Here is a 27564-nt window from a genome sequence, read left to right as displayed (position 1 = left end):
TATCCTGAAGAATATTTATTTTAAAGTATAAAACGATTATTTCAGTAACTTCCCTGAGGTTCCTCTTTATTGTGTTCAATTATACTCATGATTGAATTGAAATCGATACATTTTCATTAATTTATTTTATTACAAACGGACACATACACTAAAATATAAGTTACAATGAATACTAATACAAATTCGGTTTTTCCCAACTACTCAAAAATGATTAAAGAATTCTATATGAATGAAAGAATGTATTTCAGCATGCTGTGCTTGGTATCTGGTGATATCTATCTCTTGAAGGATTTAAAGTATCATCATCAGAACATGTCATGTCGTAATTTTATTATACATAAAAAACTTGAGAAAAGTATTATCCTATATGTATATCAGGTTAGTGAATGATCTCAATTCATTTTTGTTTTAACCAAGAATATTATCGATAGCACTGAATCTATCAAATATGCTGCACCATTCAGGACGCAAAGGGACCCATGGCCAATCCAACCTATAAAAGGAAATCAGAATAAATTCAAAGTTTTATGAAACATATTTTGTATACAACAGAGAAATTCCACAATAATAAATATTGTGCTGTAAGTATTATACTATGACCTGTTGGTTCTACAAAGCACAGTTGAAAAAATGTTAGTTCGGTCATGAAGTAGTTAATTCTTATATTCATTTAATTTTTGGCACACAAATCAAATAAATTAAAGACTTGATGAAATAACGGGCATTATTTCAGCCATTCAAAATCCTAACGACTCATATGTCAGAAGCATATGTCGAAAATGCAATGTTTTGAAAACTTATGTCGCCTGTCTATCTGTAACAGTAAATTTTTATGAATATCGGGAAAAAACCCGTTTTCAATTTGAAACGACTACAATCGTTGTTGAAGAACCATATGTTTCTCATTGATCGTTCTTTGAAAAATATTTGAACACATTTCATAATACTAATTCTTGGGAATTATGCGAAAATAAGTTGATATCAGTGAATTTCTTCAGAAATTTCCGTCAAGAGAAAATATATACAAAAAACTGCTTCATTGAAACTCTATTTTACTTATTAAAAGTATGCCTTAACGTTTTGAAATTTGACTTTGAAAAACGCGCGTATTTTAAAATTAGAAATCGAATCATTTCTTCCAGGTTAGACGTCTTCCGGAGGATTCTCAGTGTTTGTTTCGGATATTTCAATCAATTCACACAAACATCAATGAATTATACACATAAATCGGTAGCCAAGCGGTTCGGTGTGGGTGCTTTGTTCACTCACTCGAATTGACTGCCGTGCTGGTCGGTGGTTCAAGCCCTAGTCTGAACGATCGATCTTCACTTGCTACCGACAACCCGTGTTAGGAATCACACGTTAAAAGGTAAGACCTCGTTAATCCTTGGCTCGCACAAGTTTCGACTTCTGAGGGTTGTCGTTCGTAGGGGTGCGACAGCTGGTTAACGGAAAAACAGATTTAAACTTGCATCACTCCTTCCATTGGTGGAAATGAAAGTACGACTTCATCGGGTTCAGACAGACAGATAGACGGAGCGAGGAACTTTGATAATATTTATTGATGAATCGTCTTCCAAATAAGTTTGGTAGCTTTTTTGGTTGGATGCAAGTCCGAAATCTGCTTCATTTATAAATATTTCATCAATGTGATTCCCTGTTTTCTGGTACAAACTCAATCTGGGGCAAGGGGCGACTAAATGAAGTGTATAAAGTTCTTACTCCTATAATACATAATTATCAATTCATTTGAATCAGTGTACTCATTCACAGTTGACTCAATTATAAAAACCACGAATACGATGAAATGAGTTTTTTCATGAACCATCTACGAATGGCTAACCCCATAAAATGTTCACAATTTTTGTACGGGCCAAGAAAAAACGTAAAGCGTGGTTTTCCTTTTATCATACACTTAGAATGCATGGTATTTCAAATTCGATCCTCACCATTGGGATCTCGGAAACTATGAGAGATACGAAGATGGGTAAATTGTGGCAAAGTTGCGCATTTACCTAATTAACAATATGCCGTTGAGAGAGTTCTGAAATTCCGAGTATATCCGGAGATATCTGAAAAAAACAGAAATTTCCGAAAATAGATTTTATTTTTTTCTAGCTTTATTTTTCCATGGATTCGAAAATAAATTGCACTTTCACATTGCCACTTTTTTCCTGCTACATAATGGTGTTTTCAGATTTTCTGTCCGACGTTTCATCTTCCGGCCACCATCATCAACTTTATTATTTCTTATGGGCGCTACAGTGGATTATTTCTGTTTTGAATAATTCTTATCATAATAGGCTTTGACTTTGATGTTTCTGAATTTGACTTTCAATTTTTTACACTCAATGACATTTTGTTATTGTACAAGTCATTGAATTTTTGGCAAATAAAGGTTTTCACGAATGAAGAAAATAGAGATATGATACAAATTCATTACAAATACGATAGAAACGGTGTTAGAACATCGGAAATGTATTGAAACTTGTATTCCAAAAGACGACAACCATATCGAACTATGTTCAAATTATTGGATCAAAATCTCACCGAGTTTTATTCATTTCAAAAGTCGAGGAATAAATACGGAGAGAGAACGGACCAAGAAACTAAAGAAAATTTGATGAATGAGGTATGTATGAGGTAAGTTTGACATTGTATCCTTTTCAATAAAAATTATTAATTTGCAGATAAACATGAACCCGGAAATATCTACACGTCAAATTTTCCCCGGAATGAATATTTGTCTTACAAATGCTTGGAGACATCTCAAGAAAAGCGGTTTAAAATGTTACAAAATACACATATCTCAAAAATTGCATCCAGCTGATCCCAAAAGGCGATTAGAATTTTGTAATTGGCTGATAAAAAGACATGATTTTCCTGTTTTCTTGGAAAATATAATTTGGACAGATGAAAGCACTTTTACGACTTGTGGGATATTCAACCGAAATAAGGAACACATTTGAAGCATAAACAACCCCAGGCAGTTCCGAGAAATTCGACCTCAAGTGCGATTTAGTATTAACGTGTGGGCAGGAATTTGAAAAGAAAGAATTTTGAATCCTTATTTATTTGACGGAATTCTGAATGGAGAAATCTATCACCAGTTTTTAATGTCGATTTTCCGAGACTATTTGGATGATCTACCTGGTTAACTATAACAACATCTGGTTTCAACATGATGTCTTTCCACCGCACACTACCAGACGAGTATCTAATCATCAAAGCAAATCTGAAAACACCATTATGTAACAGGGAAAAAGTGGCAATGTGGAAGTGCAATTTATTTTCGAATCTTTCGAAAAATGAAGCCAGAAAAAAATAAAAACCATTTGCCGAAATTTCTGTTTTTTCCGAATATATCCGAATATACTCGGAATTTTAAAACCATCTTCGTATGTCCCATAGTTTCCAAGATCCGAATGGTGGGGATCGAATTTGAAACACCCTGTATAATTAATTTTAACAAATATAATAAATTCATTTTCAACTCAAATATTTTTCATTTCATCAGAAACTAAGTAAACTCACCGATCTCTCCGAGTCGACGTGGGTATATTTATGTTCGGCCAAATAACCGTGCCAATAGTGGATAGCAGTTGCTCCTACTGCTACCCACAGCAAAAGACCAATTATATTCATCAGAATATCTGTGAAGTTGCTGAAAAAATAAAATCAATTTAAATCATGTTTTGAAACCAATGTTTTGTGTTTTTAATTCTCAATCTGAACACGGCGTAAAAAGTAGTTTCCAATAAAACTCTCGGGGAGATTTTTTAATATAAAAAAAGTCACGTTAGTTCAATGTTAACTCCGAAGTTTTACTATAAAGTGCACGATTATTTGACTTGTGTAGGTACAAAAATTTTACACGGTAAATATTCGATTTGAGGGCTGCCGGCGATTTTGAAAAAATTTTTGAGTGTCCTAGTTACCTACGTTGATACTTAGATTACGAATCCGAAAGAAGCGCTCTCCCTTATTGACAAAGTTACGGCCCTTCAAAGTTCAGAAATGGGCAACTTTTCAGCGTTCCTTTTCACAAGATAAACTATTTAATAACAAGCGTTTATTCACTAGGTCACCTTTACACCTTATTCCTCCTTCCTTGACACTTTTCACTTCAACAATCAATGTTTTTCCAATAAAAATGTTAAAAAATGTACGGAGCTGCGTTTTGGTTATATCTCTGTATTTTACGTTTTTAAGGTTAATGGTATCGTTGGTACGACTGATGCAAGCATTCGTTTTTAAATTGTTTTTACAGAAAAATGTTGATTTTCCTATCGAAAAGTGTCAATTAAGGAGGAATAAGATGTAAAGGTGACCTAGTGAATAAATGCTTGTGTTTTTTAATAGTTCATCTTGTGAGAAAGAAGGCTGAAAAGTTGCCCTTTTCTGAACTTTGGAGGGCCGTAACTTTGTGAATAAGGGAGAGCGCCGCTTTTTTTCTATCAGATTCGTAATCTATGCATTAAAATAGGTAAGTACACTCAAATTTTTTTTCAAAATCGCCGGTTGCCTTTTCCACAATCTGCTGATGATATAACTCATATTTTTTTGTCTCTTAGACTATTTCCATTTACTAAAATCACAATTCAGAACCTCTGGCGTAAAATAATTCTATTGAAAACGCTTATCCTTCACCAGATCAGAAATGCTGCCTCTCGACGAGTTTTTCGCTAACCAAGTTATCATTATCAGGAGATGACAAAAACTATTTCTGGAAGGTGATTTGATGTTTTTATATGTATTATTATCTAGTGTATCCCTAGTGTTTTTTTATTTTTTCTATTGTTTTTTGCCACCTGACTTTACCTTCACCTATTATCTACCTGAAATTACGTAAAAGTGCAAACTATATGCTGTTAGGAATGAGACCTTCATCATCGATCTCGTTCCACATTTTTCGATTTCTAAACTTTCGAAGTCATTCTAAAAACTTGTTGTCATGAAGGAGAACAATTTCAAGCATTTCTCACTGATACTGTAGCCATTTTCTATGGCATACTGAGCAGTACTGGACTTATCTGGTCGATGAAACTGAATATGTGAAACACGTTCCCTGTAACGAGTTATAACATTCCACTTATTTTGACCAACATATGCATGATTGCAGTTCTTTGATTTTCCGTAGTTATGTCTTTTGTCGTCTCCACGAGCAGTTTTGAAAAACATTTTGTGTAACATTTTCAAAAAAAAATTAACTAATTCGTTGATGTATTTTGGTTCGTATGTATGAAGGATATGAAAGATGCCGTTACTTTCAGCTTTCTCTTTGAGAACTTTTTTCTTGATACCATACCTTTCTTTGCTCAAGGAATACGAGACCAGCCTATGGGCAAGGAGATATAGTACATATATTTTTTGTTGTGGACAGCTGTCAGGAATATATCTGAAAATGATTGGACTATTCCTATATAAGATGAAAATCCATACCTAACGTATTAAAAAACACTTTATTGTGAAAATTTCACTAATGAGTTTTACAGAAACCCAACACGTGTTTCACCATATGATGGCTTCTTCGGGCTTGTCTTTACTAACATGATCTACAGGATCTACATGATCAATGCTTACAATTTTACAATTTGGAATGAATTAAATTGTCTGAGCTTATGTCCCAGTTTCCACAATATTCAGTAACGGGAAGTTATTCAATTCTTATTGATCATTCAGTTAATTACTCGAATAATTGAATCTATTGATTTCTAAACATTCTAGAAGATTGAGTTTCAAACGTTTCTCTTCTAAAGATGTATCACGTCGTATTCATGATTGAATTCGTGTCCTTCTGCTAAAAGGTGGTCTCTTTATTTACAAAACTTTTCAAATGCTCTTTAATTCTTTGGGAAAGTGCTCTCCTGTTTGACCAATATATAGTTTTGAGCAAGAGCCACATGTCAGCTTATATACTCCTGATCTATCCGACACCAAAGTTTCTGTCTTAATTGTTTATAATAAATTTACATAGACTATTATTCGTTCTGTAAGCTACGTTTACGCATTCTTTCTCCAAAAAACGGACAAAATTATTGGTGGATTCACCCAAATATGACAATGTCCTGTAACTGACGTTATCGCATCTTAAATTTGGGTAGATCTGGTTCATGGATTGCTTTTTTAGTTTTTTGGAAAGAATGGAGTCAATAATATCTTCGTTATAACCGTTGTTGACCGAGGTTTGTTCAATCAAACTCAACTTTCTCCAGAAATGACACTCAGACAGTGGAATATTCAATAGTCTGTGAAGCATACTATTGAATGCAGCAACTTTTTGCTGGTAAGGGTCTGTGGAGGAGTTATATATGATAATGTCCGTTTAAAATGGTTTGTGAAAATGGCAATTCATATTTATTGTTATTTTTCGTAATGGTTAAGTCAAGGTAATTTTCTGACTTATGTACCTCCCATTCAGTGGTGAATTTTTTTGACGGGTGGATGGAATTGACATATTCAACGAACTTGCCTTATTGGCTATCTATACCAGTAAAACAGACTAAGATATCATTTACGTATCTGTAGTTATAATTAATTATTATGAATTTCATATTCTATGTTATCTATTAAAATTAATTTCTGCCAGAAAAGGACTCAAAGGGTTCCCTATTATTATTCTTTCAATGCATGAATGAAAGTTGTCGTCAAACTGGAAATAATTTTAAAATAGACAAATAGTAAGTGAATCTGTAATCTGAATATCTGAAAGTCGCTTCAGATATTCAGATTGTTTTTGATATGGGGAAATAACGAAGATACGTCAAAAGATACCAAAATCCCACCATGTTGCAACCTTATATCTATTTCTTTCATTTTTTATACGATATCCCATATTTTCTGTACTGATAGAGCTACTCCATTTCAAATATGGTTACTTTGCTCAACTCATGAGAACGTATACATATCAGGGCCGGATACAGATCTGGATTTCATGTTTCGGAATTTTTGGGGGAGGAATATTTTCAGGGGGAATGATTTATATATGAAAGTATGCGTGTGTATATCACAATGCTCATTTGAAATGTATAGAATGTTCAAAACAGACACTGTTCCCAAATACTAGAACTACAATAATCTTCTCGACGCGCGTTTCACCATCCAAGTTGGCGCCTTTGGAAGATGAAGTACACTAATTTTCTAAGACTTTGGGTAGAAAATAAAATTATCAATATATTATGGAACAAGTCAGATACTGTGAGAGAATTGATAATTCAATTGAGAACGGTCCCTATAATAAAACAACAAGGAACCCATTGCCGTAGATAGATGATTTCAGTGAATTCAGTGATTTCAGAAGTGAAGAGCGTACTCAAGAGGTGTCGATTTCAGATCACACCGATTTTGAGGAGGTTTCCAATCCTGCAGTTCCTGAAATATATGATCTACCAAAAATTCACAAAATTGGCAAGTCGGTGCAATCAATTATCTCCACCCTAAGTTCCCCTGCTTATGAAATTGATAAATGGCTAACCAAACAACTTGAAATTCTCTTAATAAAATTTTGTTAATTCACATGATTTCATAGAGAAGGTTGAAGATGTAAAGTTGCAAATGGAAAGACTTTAGTAGCATATGATGTGTTCTCATTTCCAAGTGGCCCGATACCAAAAACTACTGAATATTTGAGGGATCTCCTGAGGGTCAGTGGTCGCAGTTAAGAAGTGGATCAAAAACTACATAAAACTAACAAAAATCTGTAGGGAACAGAACTGTTTCCAGTTCGACAACTGTTTTCAAAACCAGAACGAAGTCACTGCATTGGAAAACCCACTATTCACCTTTAAAGCTACTCTGTTCATAAGCAGATTTGAACTAGAACCAAAAGAGGAGTTAAATCGTTTTCCACAGATTTAGAACCAATATGGATCTAACATATTTGTATCAACTTTCAACAACAGATGCCCTAACATTAGGTCTATATATGGTGTCTATAAGCAGAATAACAGTACTTTAAGATAGTTTCCTGATGGCTCAACACAAAATGGCAGGACCACACTTTCTAGTCCATAGGCTTGATATGTTCTCCATCAGTAAAGAAATATTACATATTGAGAAAAAGTTAATCAGGGACATAGCTGAAACTAACGGGTCTCCTTCAAGTGAAGTAGATAATTCAATTATTAAAAGTGAACTCGGGGAGAATATACAACTTTTCGAAACGACATCAAGTCAAAGTTCCGTATAAATCAAGATACAGTAACGGATTTGATCGAATTTTCAAAAAGTTGAACCTGAAAGTAGCCTTCAAAACTCCTTGTCCACTCCAACAAATGTTGAGTTGGGTTAGGAGAATGGCCATAGAATGAATGAAAAAACTCTGAGGTTACTGAGATCGGTACATGACACTAGAGTTTTGGATGCTTTCGAAGCCTGACAATGGCAAAGTGTGGCATTAGAACTATGAACAGTGACAAAATTCACATTCCAAAAAGTCCATTGTTTATCTTAAGATGAATCGCTCTGTTAAAATGACTGGAAAATTTCACGATAAAAGTCCTCGCAAATTTCTAACTGAAATCATTGATGGGTATCTTATAGTTAGGTTAGGTTAAGTCCAAAGTGAGATATGAATGTAAACCGGTTCAGAGTTAAGAATTGGTGTATTTCATCTCCCGAAGATGCCAACCTGGTTAGTGGAACGCGCGTCGAGAAGAGTAATGCAGTTCGACTGTTTAGGGAAAGTGCGTGTTATGGATTCATTCTACTTTCAATTTCAGTATCAAATGTGTATGTCGGGGGGGGGGGGACAATTACAACCATTACCCCCAATAAATTTGCCCTCAGAAAAGAGAAACCTGTTAATGAGCGCACATACGATCTCATCCACATTATTTTCATTTCATTCATCTTAGATTCAACAATCTCGCAAAACATATTTTGATTGATACCGCTTGTTCATCAATAAATAATGATATACAAATGAATTGAAGAAAAATCCGTCGTCTATATCAATATTATGATTCAGATTTCAACTGTTTTCCAACAGATATAATCTACTTACGAGTATATAATAATTACCTTACGAATCTTCATAGAGTGATTCGTTTGGTCATTTTTAGAAAAAAAATTCACATGAACATTTGTTTGCAGTCTCTTCGTTTCTGAAATACAGAACGTTGAAACTGAAAAACCTTTATTTATGAAATATCATAAATATTCTTGAAACAATTCACTATCTGAAGCTTCATACCGTAGTTAGAACACACACTGTATATTGTATAGAGGGGTTCATTATTGAACCCCTCTACATCAATATTTTCTATTATTGCTTTTGTTAGTGTTATCAATTAATTTATTGGATTCTCTTCAGCTTGGTTTCGTTTTGTGACGAACTTTTCGATTTTATAATCAACACATAAAAGGAAATTTTTATTTCTTCTTTTATTTCTCTTACTTCAGTAATCCTCAAATGATGAAATGAACTAGGAAAATCGGTTCGATCTGATCGTAATTTCATATCATCACCGAAGTTCCAACAATGCTTTAACTTGGATGTAATAATCGTGTTGACACAATGTATCAATATTAACACCAATATTAATTCAATAATCATTAGGGTCATTGTGAAGAAAAAACTGTAATTACAAACAAAACTATCACAACGTGAAATAAACTCTATGAAACACTGTTTTTGTGAAAAAGATATCGGAGATATCATCATAAGGCTAATATATTCCATTTGCATGAAAGAAAAGAAACATAAAAAAAAACTCCCATCGAATTTTAATACTAGTCCTTATTCGCGTAAGTAGTGCATTTGTTCATGAAGATTGTCAAAAGAAGAGTATTATTATAATCGTAATCAACTATTACTATCTTGAAACTTCAACCAAGATATTGTTGGATTCAAAAACTTGAAGTTAATTTGATTTAATAAAGGAAAAATTGTCTTACTATTTGTGATCCAAAGTGGCGAAGCAAAAGCTGATCATACTGACAATGTTATATATTATATAACCAACAAAAACACCGGAGGCCACGATTTCTGCATCCGGATTCTTCTCTTCGTTCAAATTCCATGTTCCACCTACTCCCAAAAATTCCCCCTGGAATCCTGTTCGATATAAAATTAAAACGATTATATTGATCACCTGAAAAAATCAAATCAAAGTTAGACTATTTCTAAATGGAAGTGGAATGTTTGAAAATAATCAGTTGGAATATTTATAATTATCGTACGTTTACATAATTCAGTGTATCCGAAACACTGGAGCTAGTATCAGTTAACCTACGATATTGAATGATATTTACAGCGGAGTTATGGAAATATATATGGGACAGAAGATCCAGCAAATGAATTTCAGAAACTTGTCTGTGGAAAATTTAGCAAGGCCTCTCTCCCACGTTTGATAAAACGGAAAAAATCCAAACCTTGGATTACTGAAGGACTTGAAATTTTTTTGAAAAATCTAAGGTGCCTACTTATCATTGAAAAATTCCACTGTGACCATATATTTTTTGTCACACTTCAATAATTTTCGTCCTATCTACAAACAAACTATTAAACTAGCCAAAGATCACTATTATACTAATAGACTAAATGAAGCAGAAAATAAAGTGAGAAGAATGTGAGCTATAGTACAGGACTCGAGAGGAAATGAGAAACAGAACCATCCGGAAACGAAGATAAACCCAAATCAGTTGAATGATTCACAACACAACAAAAAAATGTTTTGAATGTTTCCTACACTGAATTAGTCAATTTCTACTAATTTTGGGGTGATAAAAACGAAAATAACAATGAAAAATTTTTATTAGCTCTGGTTTTTGAGATACACAGTACTTAATCTTAAAAGTAGTTATACTATACGTGAAAAGTGAAAGTACATAAAACAATATTGTTATGTTTCTTTTAGAATATTTTAAGTACAAAATTAATAAAAAAAACATTATTCTTAGTGTTTTGACAAATAAAAGAAGTTTGTACCACCAAATTTCAATTAAGTCCATCCGATTCATTGTAAGATCGCTGTCGTTTAGCTTGTCTTTTATAAAACACTTCTGGAGCATCCCTACACACAGACCAGCAGTAGTCTGCAAGCATTGCTTCATTCCAAGGGCCCTGATATCTCTGTTCCATTAAGGCAATGACTTGATGGAATCTTTCTCCATGTTCGTTACTCACAGCTCCACAGTTTTGTGGGAAGAAATTAAGATGAGAGTGAAGAAAATGAATTTTTAAGGACATGTTGATCCAAGTTGGTGGTAAGCTTGAAGAAGCTCTTTAACCAATGCTGTGAAGTTATCATCTCTTTTGTTACCTAAAAACCCATGAACAACCCCCTTAAAGGCTTCCCAGGCTCTTTTTTCATTTCCTGTTAAAATCATGTCAAAAGCAGGATCATTTACGATTTCACGGATTTGAGGCCCAATAAAGATGCCTTCCTTGACTTTAGCATCACTCAACCTGGGAAACTTTGCTCTCAAGTACTTAAAAACTTGTCCTTCCTGGTCCATGGCCTTCACAAAGTTTTTTATTAGTCCCAACTTAATATGTAATGGGGGAAGGAGAACATCCTTAGGATCTACAAGAGGCTCGTAAACTACATTTTTCTCATTAGGGTTCAGGTCTCGTGTAGGCCAGTTCATTTTTTTATAGTGAGATTTTCTATCCCGACTATCCCACAGACACAAAAAACAACAGTACTTGGTGAACCCTAATTGCATTCCTAGGAGTATAGCAATGACTTTCAGATCACCACAGATGTGCCACTTGTGTTGTTCATATTTGATTGATTGGAGAAGTGTTTTCATATTTATATACGTTTCCTTCATAAACAGTCTCCATTCAAATGGAGTGTGATCCACATTCAAGCAGTCCATCAAACCATTAACATCAGAACAAACTACGAGGTTTTCTTTTTTCTCAAAAAAAGGAAGCAAATCTTTTTGACGCTGTCTGTACTGAGATATTTTCACATCATGTTTTAGAAGATTCCACTGTTGTAGTCTTGACCCTAACAGCTCAGCCTTTTCCTTAGACAAGCGAAGATCTCTTATAAGGTCACTCAACTCTGCTTGACTAATTCTGTGCGGATCACTAGACCTATCGCTTACCTCAAAATCAGGGTCATAGGATGTAGAAGGATGGGTTGCTCCTTCTAAACAGTCTTCATCATCTTCCTCTAAAATTTCATAGTTTTGGGGTGGAGAAGGGACTGGCAAATTGTCTGAGTGTGGTACAGGCCGAAGAGCAGATGGGAGATTAGGGTATTTAACCGTTCCTCTTTTCTTCATAGATAAACCTTGCTTAATGGGAGGAGTTAAGCAGAAATAACAGTCGTCTGTATGATTGGTAGGCTCACGCCAAACCATAGGTACTGCAAAAGCCATTGCCCGGTTTTTATTTTTCAGCCACTCTCGCAATATGACGGAACAAGAATTACAACATATATGAGGAGCCCATGATTTATCTTGGTCCCCAACTTTCACACCAAAATAATGTTCATAGGCTGTCTTAACGATAGGTGTCATTTTACGTTTCTGAGCCTTAAATGTTATTTCACCACATATATAGCAAAAGCTATCGACAGAATTCACACACTTTCGAGGCATTTCAGATCAGCACTTAAATTAATTTAAAAATCAACTTCACACGATAATTTCAATAGCAACCACGTGCGTACAATTGACAAACTCACATAGGTTATGTTTACTACTTAAGAACAGCTGATGAGAGGGGTGTTATGTAAACAAACATGTGTACCAACTGTTGGTGATGAAATATTTCATTTGTTGAAAACTCAATATACATATATATAATATAATGATACTATATCTTGAAAACAAGAGCTAATATATAATTTTTATGGTCACTTTCGGTTTTAACACGTGGAAATACATTAAAATCATCTAATTTCAACCCCGAAACAAAAACTTTGTTGTGTTGTGTTGAACAATAATAGCCAATAGCCAACGATATCATTCCAATAGTTGATCCGCTTCAACATTTGAGTAAGGTAAGCTCTCCTATGAATTCCTTGTTTTGATATGACACAGATTTGAGTGAGTTGAATTTGGTAATGAAAGAAGTGGAGAACAAAAACCCTGCTGGTGAAGACAACCTATCAGCAAAGTTGTTTTTTCAATTGCCTGATGAAGCTCTTCAAGCTTTAGTAATAGCTATGAACTCGTCGTTTTCTACTGGTGTTTTTCTTCCTAGTTTGAAATCAGCAAAAGTAATACCGCTTTACAATGGAGGTGCCATTGATGGCCCCAGCGATTTCAGATGGATCTCAATTTTATCAACGTTATCAAAAATCATTGAAAAACTAATCGAAAGTAGGATAGTGGGATTCTTGGAACAACATTAGCTCCTGTACAATTTCGAAAACGTCTACACGACCCTAAATGATGAAGAAGTGGCTGCGGCAGTATTTATGGGCCTTTCTAAGACATTTGATTCCGTGGAACATAAAATTTGCTGCTAAAACTCTTCCATTACAGATTCCGGGGAACCGCCTTCGAATAGTTCAGATCTTATCTTACTGGTAGGAGTCAAAAAATAACATTGAGCAACAACACTCCTCAGGGGTCAGCCCTAGGCCCAATTTTATTCTTGCTATATATTAACGATATAGCAAAACTTGATATATCTAGAGCATTTACCCTGTTTGCGGATGACACCGCATTACTTTGGCATAATAAAGATCCTGGTACTTTGACTCGGTCTACCCACTCAGATTTAGGAAGAATAACAAAATGGTGTGAATCGAATATGGTATCGCTAAATGTTTCTAAAACAAATCTGATAACATTCATGTAGGACTTAGAACAAGTAATACTAGGTGAACGCATGATTGAAACTAAGCCTGTAACTAAATTTCTTGCTATATTCATTGACAGTAATTTAAAATTTGATACACAAATAACTGCTATAAGAACGAAATTATCCTCTGGTTGCGTTGCCATAAATGTCGTATCTCGTGAACTCGGATTTTCAGCAGCAATAACTGTATAATATTCACTTATGGAGCGTCATCTCCGGTATGAAATTCTTGTCTGTGGCTCAGGCAGCCAGATCCCGATGCAGATTATATTCGTTATTCAGAAAGGAGCAGTAATAAACCTTGTTTTGAGAAAGTGCTTCTGCAGTTTGGAAGAGTATACAAATTATAGTCTTTCGGTATACCACGATATATAACGATTTATATCAAGTAATTTTGAAATTGTGTTGTTTCACTGACAACATATTTGTACATTTTTTTCTTATCTTCGATGGTTATTTTATATATTTTTCTCGATAGTTTTCACTTTTGATAGTCTATATAGTATGTATCAACTGCAATAAACTACCTGGTTCAATCCCATTGTATAAATCCTCTCTGAGGGACAAAATTACCAGCTTTCATATTATTCTGATGTGAAAGGAGGGATTACACAATGAGATTAAACCAGTTATTATATTGCAGTTGATAAGCCAACACCATTTACAGTGAAACATACTGTACCAATAGTTTCCCAAAACTGTTCAGAAAAAATATTGATTTGTAAACTCTTTTGGTTCTCCCTTCCTTCCTTCCTTGACCATTTTCCATACTTTTGAAAAATTACTATCACCTATGAAACCTGTCAGGGATACTATTCAGATCCTTAAAACAAAGCATAGCAATTGACAAGCCTTGTTTATCTTTGATATTCGTGGATTGTCTGTCGAGCCCATGAGAAGAGATGTTACTGCCTTCAATTACACAGGATGATCCTTCAAGGACAGGAACCATGATGCAGCAATGCATCATGGTTCGCATACACCTGCGACTTGAGAAAACTCCATAAAAAAATCTAACGAGGTCAAATCGCACGATCTCGGTGGCCAGTTCACAACTCCTCCACGTTAGATAACCATCCCCTCAAATCACTCGTGCAGTATATGTTGGTGTCTAGATCATCCAATTCGGACCAGAAGAAGTTGGTAATCAGAGACCTGTAGTGCTCGTTGTTGACAATGATGGCCTGGGAAATGTAGTTCTCATAGAAATATGGACCGATGACGCCGCCAGCTCAAAATCCACACCAAACAGTGACTTTTTGATGTGAAACATCTATAGCCGCACATAAAACCGATTGCTGGCGTGGCGATGCATGCCGTGGCGACGGATCATCATGCATAAGCGACTGTGCGATTCTCTTCCCACTGGTTCGGCGTTACGCTATCTCTCTCGCCACACTGAGCTCGGATGCCTATGATGACAGTTATGTTAACTACAATATCAATAACTTGTGTTTACTAAATAAATATTTTTTTAATAACTAAGAATAAAAAATGTCTGAATGTGAAAGTGATAGGCGTCCTGTCATCAGTAAGTTGATTATATTTTTGTATTTTATAATTGAAATGAGTATTTATCTGTGCATTAAGCCCGTGTATGTTTGATCAGTCTCAAGAGTCAGTAACTGTAAAATCTACTTTCTTGGTAGATCAAAATTTACACAATTATCATAGCATATAATATTTTTAAATTGATTAATAATTAATTTCAATTTCATTCAGTTAACTAGTTCAGTGACATGAAACAAACGAATGTCGTTTTTATAGGTATTGTCTGGGAAATTTGGTTGTTGCAATGTTTTTTAATTTTTTTTTGAATATGTATCTAATATGTCTGATATTTTTAAAATAGTAATATTATCAACATGAAAAAACTACTTTTCGAGCCCTGAAGAAGAATTTACTTAAAAAACAATTGCTTTTTTAAGAAAAAAATGATCCTGTTACCCCACCAACCTTTTTTCAGTTCAATTTCATTCTTATGAAAAATAATGCACTAAAACATTTTTCAACCCTATAATGATTGTTCACTGTATATCATAATTTCAATATTTTTTAAAAACTTCAACATTGTTGACTTCATAAAGTTTCACTAGCTTTGTCAATAAGGATTTCTTGGACAATAAAGCATGATTGATTGATTGAAAACACTTGCTAGAAGAATACATTTCATAAAGACTGACAAAATTGTATTTCAAAATCAACTGCTGGCAAGTCGCGCCCAAATTTTTTTTCTTATTTGTTATTAACAGGAACATCAAAATATTAATTATTTGAATAATTTTTTAATGATGGTGAAATTCATATTGAATCATTAATTATTGATATTAAGGAGTATAGTTCAAGATCTTTAAAAATATATTGAAATAACTAGCTGAGATTCTTGAGTTCGCTTGTATTATAAGGCCACATTAAAATTTTTTCATGTATATTTCAATCACGCTCTTGGATCTAATGCGGAATGGTATCGTCCCAAATTCGACAATTTTGTTTGTTCACCTACCCATTCATCCATGAATGGGCCTCTTCGCTGAAGATGATTTTCTGATGAAAATTAGGGTCGTTTGCCAACTGCTCCAGATGAGCCCATTCAACAAACATACGTCGTTGTCTCTGGTCGTATACCTTCAGCTCCTGGGACAGTTGAATTTTGTACTGGACGAGGCCCAAGTCACGACGCGAAATCCGCCAAGTTGTGGTCTGTTTTTGTGAGCGACGCGAAATCGACTCGGATTATCCTGCACACTCTCACAGACAGCAGCGATGTTTTCGGCAGATCTTACGCTTCGTTGGCGTACAGGTGCTGGTAGATCGTTCACTGAACCAGCAGACTCAAATTCATCTATCACAAAGCGAATATTTCTCTCGGTACCGTAAAACGGGCGAAGCATGCCCGTATATAACACCCATTTTGATAAAAGACTTCATTAGTTGCACATCTTGTTGAATGCTATACCCATTCATGGTGATGGCGAAACAGACTGAATAAATGACAATAGATTTGACAGATGTAGCTTCAACAAGATGGCCGTTATCAATTGTCAAAGTTGGGAAGTCCTGTTGGGAGAACCTATACTTAAAAATTATCTGAATATACTTTTTCACCTATTTATTAGACCTCTTGTTTCGTTCACCAAAAGTCTTTATCACCTCATTCTTGTTATGTAAGTATCCTCGCCTTTCATTTGACAGATCAGTTTTAACGAAAAAAATGCTTGACAGTTATCATACTTTTCAATTTTGTATCTCACATGCCTGCTATTATTATCATTATTATTATTGTATCTGAAAGTAGTTTCAACATCCTACTATTCTACTAATCCCAAAAATATGTAAGTAAATATTGATACAGCAGTGTACACAGTGGATGTTACCACAACTGTACATATGTTGGATATTTAATAGTCCCAAAATTTGGATCAAGGTCAGGTTTTTTCAAGATTAAAAATCACTTTCAATACTGAGTTGATCAGTGAAGATGAAACAATTCATAGTAGGCGTCAAATTTGAAATTTTCAACTATCATTACACCGATAAACATTTCTTCTCTGCCCTCTTAAAAGTATGCATCACATAAATATATTACATTTTCATTATGAAAATGTAATATATTTATTAGTAGATTGCGTATGATTCAAAATACAATAGCCACTGTCGACTGAGAAATGTTGTACTTATGATGCACTGTTTGGAACCTTTGGTGTAATAATGAATATTACTGGAGTTTTTTACCAACACCAAATCGTTATTTTTAACACCTCGACAGGTGTTTCGATCACCAAGTGGATCACCAAAGAGGAAGATTAATCTTCCTCTTTGAAGATGATCACTTGGTGATCGAAACACGTGTCGAGGTGTTAAAAATAACGATTTGGTGTTGGGAAAAAACTCCAGTAATATTGAGAAATGTTGTTTTATTTGTAGTAGATATTGACGTCTGTTAATAGTTAGTAGTTAGTAGTTTATGGACTTCTGGCAGAATCTTCTAGGATTGGCTCACTCCAAGGCGTTTATTCATCCTTCGAAGCTTGATACCAAACAGTTGTTGGACTGCGATGTCTAACAGGCCTTCTTACAGGTCACTTTCATTTGAATCATCATATGCAGAAACTCGGACTGTCGGAAGACAGTATGTGTCGCCTCTGTTTGGAAAATGGTGAAACAGCAGAGCACATACTTTGTGCCTGCCCCGCTGGAGACCGAATCAGGTTTTTAGAGTTCGACAGAGCCGTACTCTCACAATCTGACCTGAAAGCTACTCACTATGCAAACTAATCGGCTTCGTTAAGAATCTGGGTTTATTCGTGTTAGGAATCACACGTTAAAAGGTAAGACCTCGTTAGTCCTTAGCTCGCACAAGTTTCTCAACTTCTAAGAGTTGTCGTTCGTATGAGGGCGACAGCTGATTAAATTTTAAACAGATTCAAACAGATTTTGTCGAGTGTGAATAGGTGTGAGCCACAATTAACCCTTGCGGGTTGCGATGAACGGTCGAATAGACCCACAGATTTTGGAAATAACATAACCTAACCTAGTAGTTGTAATACTTTTTTTATGCTCCATTGAAATTTGTTGAATTCTATAGATTTTCTGTACCTACATTTAAGTATACATTTATTAGCTCATTTACAGTGTGTGACCAGATTTATTCAAAACTAACATTTATTGTGCGATTTCTTCATTTCTTCCGGGACAATATGAACTGTGGAATGTATTTGCACTATTTGCAGTTTTGTCATGTTTCGATAGGAATATGTTAAGAATCATTCAGTCGTTAAAAAGATCATTTCTGATTCCGAGGTAATGGAGTCACATGTAAGACCATCCAGGAGTATGTAAGATCAGGAGTATATAAGCTGATTTGTAGCTCTTGTCCAAAACTGTATATTGGCCAAATAGGGAGAACATTTTCCCAAAGAAATAAAGAGCACAGAAGTAGTTTTGTAAATAGAAAGGCCAATTCCACATTTGCAAACCATCTCTTAGAGTTCAATGATGAATACGACGTGTTACCTTTAGAAGAGAAAAGTTTGAAACTCAATCTTCTAGAATGTTTAGAAATCAATAGATTCAGGAATTCAGGTAATTTACTGAATGATCAATTAGAATTGAATAACTCTCCATTACTAAATATTTTTTCAAATGTGGAATCTGGGATATAAGCTCAGGTACCTACTTCAAATTGTAGAATAAGTTATATCAAGCATCGAATATGTAGAATTAGTAAAGACACGCCCGAATAAGCCATTGTATGTCGAAACACGTGTTGCGTTTTTGTAAACTCATTTAGTGAAAATCTCACAATAAAGTGTTTTTTGAATACGTAAGACCATCTAAATGGTAGAAAATTATCTCAAACATTATTTTCATGGAAAAAGAATGAAAAAATTATCTTCAAATTCGTGCCGAGCTAGATCACTAGACTTATTTTAAGTCATTGACACTTGAAAAATATTGAAATGTTGCACTGATATACCTGAACAATTCTCAATAAATTTCTCAAACGTATTATTTTTATTCGCTAGTGTATAAACCTGGGTTCACTGAAATCTATACTTAGAAGACTTCATTTTCATCCATAATTTGATAATGTATTGAAAGTTTCAATTACCAAAAAGTATTACTACAAATTCAATTTCACTTAATTCAGAAACCTATTTCAAGGATTTGTTTTCTATGTTCACTTTGCAACAAGAAAATCAATAATTATACAATAAAATAAATTTAAAAAACCTGTTAAATTTTACCAAAAATGCGTAAAATTACAGAACCATTTGAATAAAATGAAGCAAAACGAATATATAACAGTTGATGACAGGTCAGAATCTACTGCAGTGAAAGTTTTCGATAGTAAAAAAAATATATGTATTTTTTACTTGTAGAAAGTCAACAGGATATAAAATGTGAATTTTCACTGTTGTATTTCAGATTATAGACAGTGCATCAACTTTTGAAAAGCTTATTCTTTTTCAGATCGATATTGAAATATTTTTTCATATGGTGTACACTTCTTGTCAGGCACTGTAAAAAATATTACTCTTACTGAACCCTTATATCTTGAATAGAGCGCAGATAAAGCAACGTTACGAATAGATGTTTACCTTATGATAAATTTTATCAAATGACTAATGAAATATTGACTCTAGTAATATTACTCCATATCACAAATATGTTGTCCGAGATTATTGCTCATCATCGAAATGTAGTTATATTCAACTAGATTCCTTTCAGTATTCAGTAAAATATCAATTTTATATACGAGGGTGGTTCAGAAAACCGGGCCCAACAATATATATATATATATATATATATATATATATATATATATATATATATATATATATATATATATATATATATATATATATATAAAAACTTCAATTCATATAAAGAAATGGTTACGACATACGGAACGATATATATTACACGATATAGTTATCAATAAATTACAATTACATTTATAATTATCCTTACTCGTATTTTTCTATGTTATTATGTGAAATGCAGATTTCATTTCCATTTAACTTTTCCAATACTTTATATTAATATTTTGTCTTATAATCTTTCAATTTCTACATTTATAATCTTATAGTGTCGTTTTAATCAGCTTTCATATTCTATACCTACTCACGTTTTCTGAAGTTTGTATTTTACTAGTTATTATTATATGATATTTTTCCAAAGTGCTCATCTACATTTAAAATCATCGTCACTCGTAATGTTATATTACGTTATTTAACTTTAACAATATTTTATATTATGTTTTATTTTATATTCATTCAACTTCTACTTTTCCACTAAGTCTATTCACCTCTCAAGTTATTTCTTCACACATTACATCAACATCTGCAATTATACATTCCACAATTATACAAAAATTCTAACATCATCACGCACAAGCTGTATCCAATTCAGCTTCAGTGATTACCCTCCAGGAGAGGAAAATATTAAGAGGAGATAGTTATTGGTTCACAGATGGATCAAAAACACATTCCGGTTCTGGTGCAGGTGTTTTCAGTCGCAGACCCAGGACAAAGTTATCTACCTGCCTAGGAATTTATGCGACTGTATTTCAAGCGGAAATTTACGCTATTGAATTGTGTGCGGAGAGATTGGATAAATCCAACCTCGCTCACAAGTCAAAAATATTCTCGGACAGTCAAGCAGTGTTGGAAGCTCTTGGCTCCTACCGAGCAACGTCTAAATTGGTAGCAAACTACCAAAAGCGACTCTCCTCGATAGAAAGGCTCAACAGATTGTCTCTGGTATGGATTCCTGGCCATACTGGCCTGGAAGGCAATGAAGTTGCTGAGTCTCTTGCAAAAGAGGGTGCTGCAAGCGGCTTCATTGGACCAGAACCTGTCATTGGCATCTCTTTGGGCTTTGCCAAACAAACACTGAACATCTGAATGGCAAGAAGATTTATGGACTTCTGGCAGAATCTTCCAGCATTGGCTCACTCCATGGCGTTTATTCACTCTTCGAAGCTTGACTCCACATAGTTGTTAGACTACAGTAGGGATGAACTACGATGTCTAACAGGCCTTCTTACAGGGCACTGTCATTTGAATCATCATATGCGGAGACTTGGACTGTCGGAAGACAGTGTGTGTCGCCTCTGTCTGGAAAATGATGAAACAGCAGAGCATATACTTTGTGCCTACCCCGCTTGGGACCGAATCAGGTTTTTTGAGTTCGACAGATCCGTACTCTCATCATCTGACCTGAAAGACAACTCACCATACAAACTAATCGGCTTCGTTAAGAAGCTGGGTTTATTTGGCCGAGTGTGAATAGGTATGAGCCACAATAAACCCTTGTGGGTTGTGGTGGAGGGTCGAATAGACCCACTCACTTTAGACCTACCTACCTACCCTTTATTCATTCATATGTATATGTAAATTTTATGTGACAAATATTTATAACTTCAATTTGTATTTGGTGAATAAACATTACATTAAATGTAATATATATAAATATATAATATAATATAATCGCTCGTTAAAATAGTCATCAACTGCCGACATCAATGGTCAATATTTGACCATTGAGTAATTTTTTCAAGTTAAGGAACGGAAAATAATCCGAAGGGGCTAAATCTGGCGAATAGGGTACATGCGGTAGCAGTTCGTTATTCGTTAATTTTCGTCATTGCTATAATGGATTTGTGAGCTGGTGCATTGTCTTGATGAAACAACCCTTTTTTCTTAGCAAAATGCAGCCATTCTTGCTTGATTTTACCACTCAAACATTGCAATAACTTGGCATAGTATACTCATTTGATAGTTTTACCTTTTTTGAGATAGTCGATGAAAATTATACCACGCTCATCCTAAAAAACCGATGCTATCACATTGCCTGCAGATGAAACGGTCTTCGCCTTCTTTGGAGCCGGTTCTCCCTCTTGAGTGCACTGTTTTGATTGTTTTTTGTCTCGGGTGTAAAGTGATAAACCCATGCTCGTACGGCCTCGTTTAAACTCTGCTACCCAATATTGTACTGTTGTGAACGAATCCAGTAGAATCCAGTTCAGCTTTTATATTAGTTGGGCTGAGGCCTTTTGAATAAAAGTATTGTATCACATAACGACGGCTAATTTTCTACATTTTCACAAATTCAACGAAAACGTTTGCTATTGATAGCTGCCAAACAAGTATTCAACAACGCAGCGTCTTCAAACTTGGAAAATATGCTTTATAGATTGTGTACTCGTACTTTCTAATACGGTTATATTTCTCAAACAACTACTGCCATCTCAAGGTCAGGCTCGGTACTTCTGGGACCCCCCTGGTATTACATCAATTTCTAAAATTTCATTGAACCAAGTAGCCTAATTTTGAATTCATCAAGGCACATGATTGTGAATTTATTTCTTTGATTTCAATTTATTATTAGTGAAGAAAACATGATCTCTTCTGCTTCTCCATCATTGAATGAAAAATGTGGGAAACTTTCAAAGATATGTAAATGTCACATATGTTTATTTCAGATACAAATTGAAACAACTACTTTCATATGAACATTGTTTTCATAACATTGCGCCAGTATGTCAAATCATTCAGTTAGTTAAATTCAATCTTAAGCGTTTTTATTGTTATTTTTCCTCTCTTTGGAAGTTTTCCAAATGTCTTATTCAATAATGGAGAAAAAGAAAGACTAAAGATATTTTCTTCCATGAACTAATCTCTTCTAAAAAAAATCGCGTTTCAATTCAAATGCATATTGATTTGTATCTTCTAGAAATTGTGTATAATTTTCCGTGAAAAAGTTTTCCAATTAATTCGCAGTGATTTCATATCCAAGTAACAATTCAGTATGAGATTTTCATTTTGTTGGATTTTGAAATCAGTTCACAAAAAATTTTACAGTTATGTGTTGAAAAACAAAATCTCTTTTCAAACCCTCGATAACTTTCCAAACTATCACGTTTATTTTGACTTTCTTGACTTATTAGGTGATAACAGTTGTCAAAAAGAATTCCATGCCATTGATATGAACAACAAATGGAGAGAAAAGAATATTTTATAAGTAATGAAATTTTTCATGATACAAAAAAAATTTAAATCGAAATGACCTGTATTTTAAAGTTTCATACTATCCTTTCATTTCACTAACCAATTCAATTCCTTCATTCCGAATAACACTGTAATATGTCCATAATTTTTCAGAAGGTGCTTAATTTATATTTTTCCTATTTTTGGAAAAAATATTAAACAATACACCAATAAATATATGGTGTTGTTTGTGTTATTACGTATCGAAAAGTTTTCAACGAAATAACATAGAAAACAATAATTTTCATGCAGTGTGAGCCCACTCAAAAATAAATAAAAATAAAATATTTCTCTCTTTATAGAAATTATTGAAACTTTCTGTATGACAAATTTAAAAGTGTGTATTTCTTCAGTTATTTTTGACTGGAGTTATTTCTGATTGAATAATCTTCTATTCATTTCTAATCTACTCATTCATTTTTGGTTTTCGTTTATATTAGGCACCATGAACCTTACTGAACATGCATAAACTGCTATCTAAATGAAATAAACAAGGTTCAGAACGAATAAAAGATGTATCTAACTATCTGATTTTGGAACTGATGATTTTCAATATATATGGGAACGAAATAAAAAATTAGAAATCACTAAATTTTGATAGATGTTTTAAAATGTTTCACTTGCGGATTGAAATATTTCAGTCTACGCCCTATTCTGGTGTAGGTACAGATAAAATTCTATACTTCTAATAAACGTTACTCACCAATTTCAGCAGTTTTATGAAAAGGGTACCCACTGTTTCCATACTAGTCATTTTGGCACAAGTTTATCTTCAGTCAACTTTGAAAAGTCACAAATATTTCTGTTAGGCACAAAGCACCTGCTATGGAACAAAATGAGGTGAGTAAGTTGGTACAGATAATCACGTTATCTCGACTGATAAGATTGTTTTGGATTTGTACAGCGTTCTGTGAAAAAACGTAATGATAACTAGGCGGGATGTATTTTCAGTCATCGTATAATAAATTTCGTGACGAATTCAATAAACATTTCTGATAAGCACCTCTACCCAACGAAGATTCTGTGAGTTCGAATGGGAAACAAAAAAGTCAGATATTGTTTGATAATTGTCATTTTGAGACTATTGTAGTCGTCCCTTATACATAATATCAACCACTCTTCAATAAAAGAGGGTGACAACATATCCCCTTACAAAGACGCCATCTATGGGATCAAAAGAGAACTCAATTCTCGCATATAAAAGATATTCGAGGATCAGGCGGTCTGGCGAGATCTGCCCGGCAAAACCTTTTACCAATAATAGGTCGAAGAAGCGTAAGGGCTGCCGTAAACGCTCCAAGATATGTACCGAATAGGTATAGTTCAAGTGAACGATATAGTGCAACCTACCTTGCAACAATAGTTAGAGAGCTAACTACTTTCGTTTGTTGTCCACATTGAACCGCACTTGGAGCCGAACACAGCAAGCATAGAGCTAGTGACGAGACTTGGGGGGCAAGGGAGATTGAGACCTCGTCCTTGAGTCATTTAAGTACAGTTCCAAGTGATTCTTGAAAATGGCTCCAAAACAGTAGCCGAAACGTCGATATATATATATATATATATATATATATATATATATATATATATATATATATATTATCAACTAGACTGTTGAAAAAACCAGACATCACCAGAAGATGGCAAATGAGACTTTGCCGAAACGTTGTGAAAATAATCCTTATGGGGAGAAAATACACAGAACACGTAGCGAAACCCGAGAAAACAGCTCATTATATATATATATATATATATATATATATATATATATATATATATATATATTTCGTCAAACAAGTGTTGCCCATCTTTATACTTGGCTGCACCGCGCTGATGAGGCCAATAGCCAGAAACACGTGTCCGCGGTTTGCCTCCCTTTTTTGGAGTGTTGTGTCCACGAATTGTTTCATTTTTTATTTATATATATATATATATATATATATATATATATATATATATATATATATATATATACAGATGGTAACACAGATGGTAGTACTGTCATCATCTGGCTCTACTCAAACTGAACGTGTCATCCTGTTGTATGTCCTTTTATACGGTCCGAACACCTCAGGTACGCCAGGTACTTTAGGAAAATTTGCCTGTATTTGGATTACATCATGTACTATTCTTTGTGTTGGATCGTCTCTATGTTTACTGTTTCTAGGAGTCTGTATTCATTTGTTTAGTATATTGAATGTTAGGTCTTGTTGAGTTTTGATTTGTACTTGTTCCTCGATAAGTGATTTATGACTTCTAAATTTATGGATGTTTAAGTTTTTCCAAATGTCCATGCGGTTTTCCTTATTTCACTTGTTTCATGAATTTTATGTTCTCTGGTGGGGGAAATTATGTTTGTTTTGTATGGCGTGTGTTGCGAGGTTTGATTTATATACTATTGGGTTTATGTATGCTTTTTTGTGCTCATCGTACCTTTGGATCAGTTTTTTTATGGTTTAACCGATATAGCATTTGTTTCAGTCCGAGCATTGTATACTGTAGATCCTGTTTTGATTTTTGTCTTCTTCTTTTCAATAATTCTTTATTTTTTGTGTTATTTCTGTGTTTGGCTTTTATGTGATATTGATGTTTATGTGATGTTGATGTTCAGTGGCTTGAAGACGTTTGTTAGTTTTTTGGTTCGGTGTCCTACGTACGTAAATGCTGTCCATCGTTGTGTTGTTTTGTCTCATGGGGTGGCTTGATCCTTGTTCTGTATTTTTCTTGATTCTGTTTTCTAATTTATCTATTGTCAAGAACTATATTACACTATTCGCATCCAAATTTGGAATCAATGTGTTTTCAAACCATTCCTCAAAAATATTAGCTTACATGTTCTTATGATAGTCAACATTGCAGTTTTTTTTCACATAATTTCAAAGAACTCGGAACCCATCCTGTACTTCTTCCGCAATGCACAATGATTATTCGCGATCTTTTGTTTGCAGACATGTTAGGCATACACATTCTTGAACCATCAGTCCACCCTTCCGTAACTGTGTCGTGAGTGTCATACCAAGTTTCGTTCAAATAGAAAATTTACCGTTGTTCTTGTCTATATGTTATTCGTTCTAATTATTCAATTTCTTCCTTATGATTTCAGTTGTAGAAATCTCATTGCTTTTTTAAAAGTGGTATATTGTTTTTTCAATGATTTTATCAGATGAACATCCAAAGGTTTTGGTAATCCCGTATCACATCGGGTTTTGTGTTCATGAGGTTTGTTTTCGACTATTTTACGTACAGTTGAGAAAGGAATTTCAGTCAAATCTGATGTTGCTTTTAATAATTTTTTACCTAGAAACCAAACTTGTGATGTAGATTCTTATATACATTGAAATATATTCTCTGAGTTTCAATATTCAAATGAATCCGAATCTTAGTCACTGGTATCTTTTTTTCGCATTGTTCACTATCGCTATTGGAATCACTTCACAGGAAAAAGTCTGCGTTGTTATCACACTCGTTATTACTATTAGTACTTGTCCAGATAACACAAATTTTAAGTATTTATAACTGCGTCAATATCGATTTTCAACATTCAGATCGCGATCAGTTCCTAAACTGAAGGCTATAACCATCCTTGCATTCTATTCAACACCGTAACATCACTTCAAATTAAATTTTATGACTCTTCAGCCAATCATAAAACTTGGTTAGTAAAAATTATCCAATACGAACCCGCCAATTCTTCAGTCCATGTGGAGTAATTGGCAGCGGCTTCATTTCTCTGTATTGGTTTTTTAGCCTTTGGGAGCGCCGACACCTTCAAGTATTCACAATACCGTTCACTTCGACTATACATATTCCGAGAACTTGACCTGAACATACACTACGTAGACGCATATATGAGACAACACGCAGAAGACGCGTTTTACAGAATTCGAGCGCACGACAATCCAGCGCTAAGCGATCTACACAATGCACTAAACAGAGATGACCCTAGATTCCGGGAGAGAGACAAGAATAGAAGGCCAACCAACCAGAATCAACGACCACCTCTCAGAGTCGCTGTCAGGCGGCTCCGGTAAGTATAAAAATTTTTCTAACAGATAACAAAGACTTTCTTTTCAGGTTCAACGAGAAACACTCGACAGCGATCTCTTTTTTAAAACATTAGTCTCCGGTTAGTTTTGGGGGACCCCATGCAAAAAGTCAGTTAGGAAAGCCAAGATAAAACAATACATTAGATCAGAAAATAAAAGCATGCATAGGCTGACTTTCGAACAAAGAAGGTCA

At 34.3% G+C, this 27564-nt stretch overlaps 1 protein-coding gene across 1 annotated transcript; it reads right to left on the bottom strand.

Annotated features, from left to right (window-relative positions):
* Positions 1 to 24227, bottom strand: Ssk (smooth septate junction protein snakeskin). The gene is made up of 4 exons (XM_074179928.1): positions 24029 to 24227; positions 9898 to 10094; positions 3535 to 3664; positions 1 to 493 (listed from the first exon to the last, which is right to left on the bottom strand). Exons 1-4 carry the CDS (start codon positions 24077 to 24079, stop codon positions 461 to 463), a joined length of 411 nt encoding a protein of 136 aa, XP_074036029.1. The 5' UTR covers positions 24080 to 24227; the 3' UTR covers positions 1 to 460.
* Positions 24228 to 27564: the final 3337 nt, after the last annotated feature.

The sequence above is a fragment of the Leptinotarsa decemlineata genome, unplaced genomic scaffold (assembly GCF_025532065.1).
Source record: "Leptinotarsa decemlineata unplaced genomic scaffold, Ldec_3_MD MMD2_tig00026282_RagTag_RagTag, whole genome shotgun sequence".
Taxonomy (NCBI): Eukaryota; Metazoa; Arthropoda; class Insecta; order Coleoptera; family Chrysomelidae; genus Leptinotarsa; species Leptinotarsa decemlineata.
The sequence above is the reverse complement of the archived record's forward strand: the minus strand, read 5'-3'. Positions and strand labels throughout refer to the sequence as shown.

What these genes read in the sequence shown, in the direction of transcription:
- Ssk (XM_074179928.1), bottom strand. Translation starts at nt 24,079, where the DNA reads ATGACTAGTATGGAAACAGTGGGTACCCTTTTCATAAAACTGCTGAAA. An exon ending in TCATAAAACTGCTGAAATTG is followed by an intron (nt 10,095 to 24,028) that starts GTGAGTAACGTT and finishes TGATTTTTTCAG; the next exon opens with GTGATCAATATAATCGTTTT. An exon ending in GCCACTTTGGATCACAAATA is followed by an intron (nt 3,665 to 9,897) that starts GTAAGACAATTT and finishes TTATTTTTTCAG; the next exon opens with CAACTTCACAGATATTCTGA.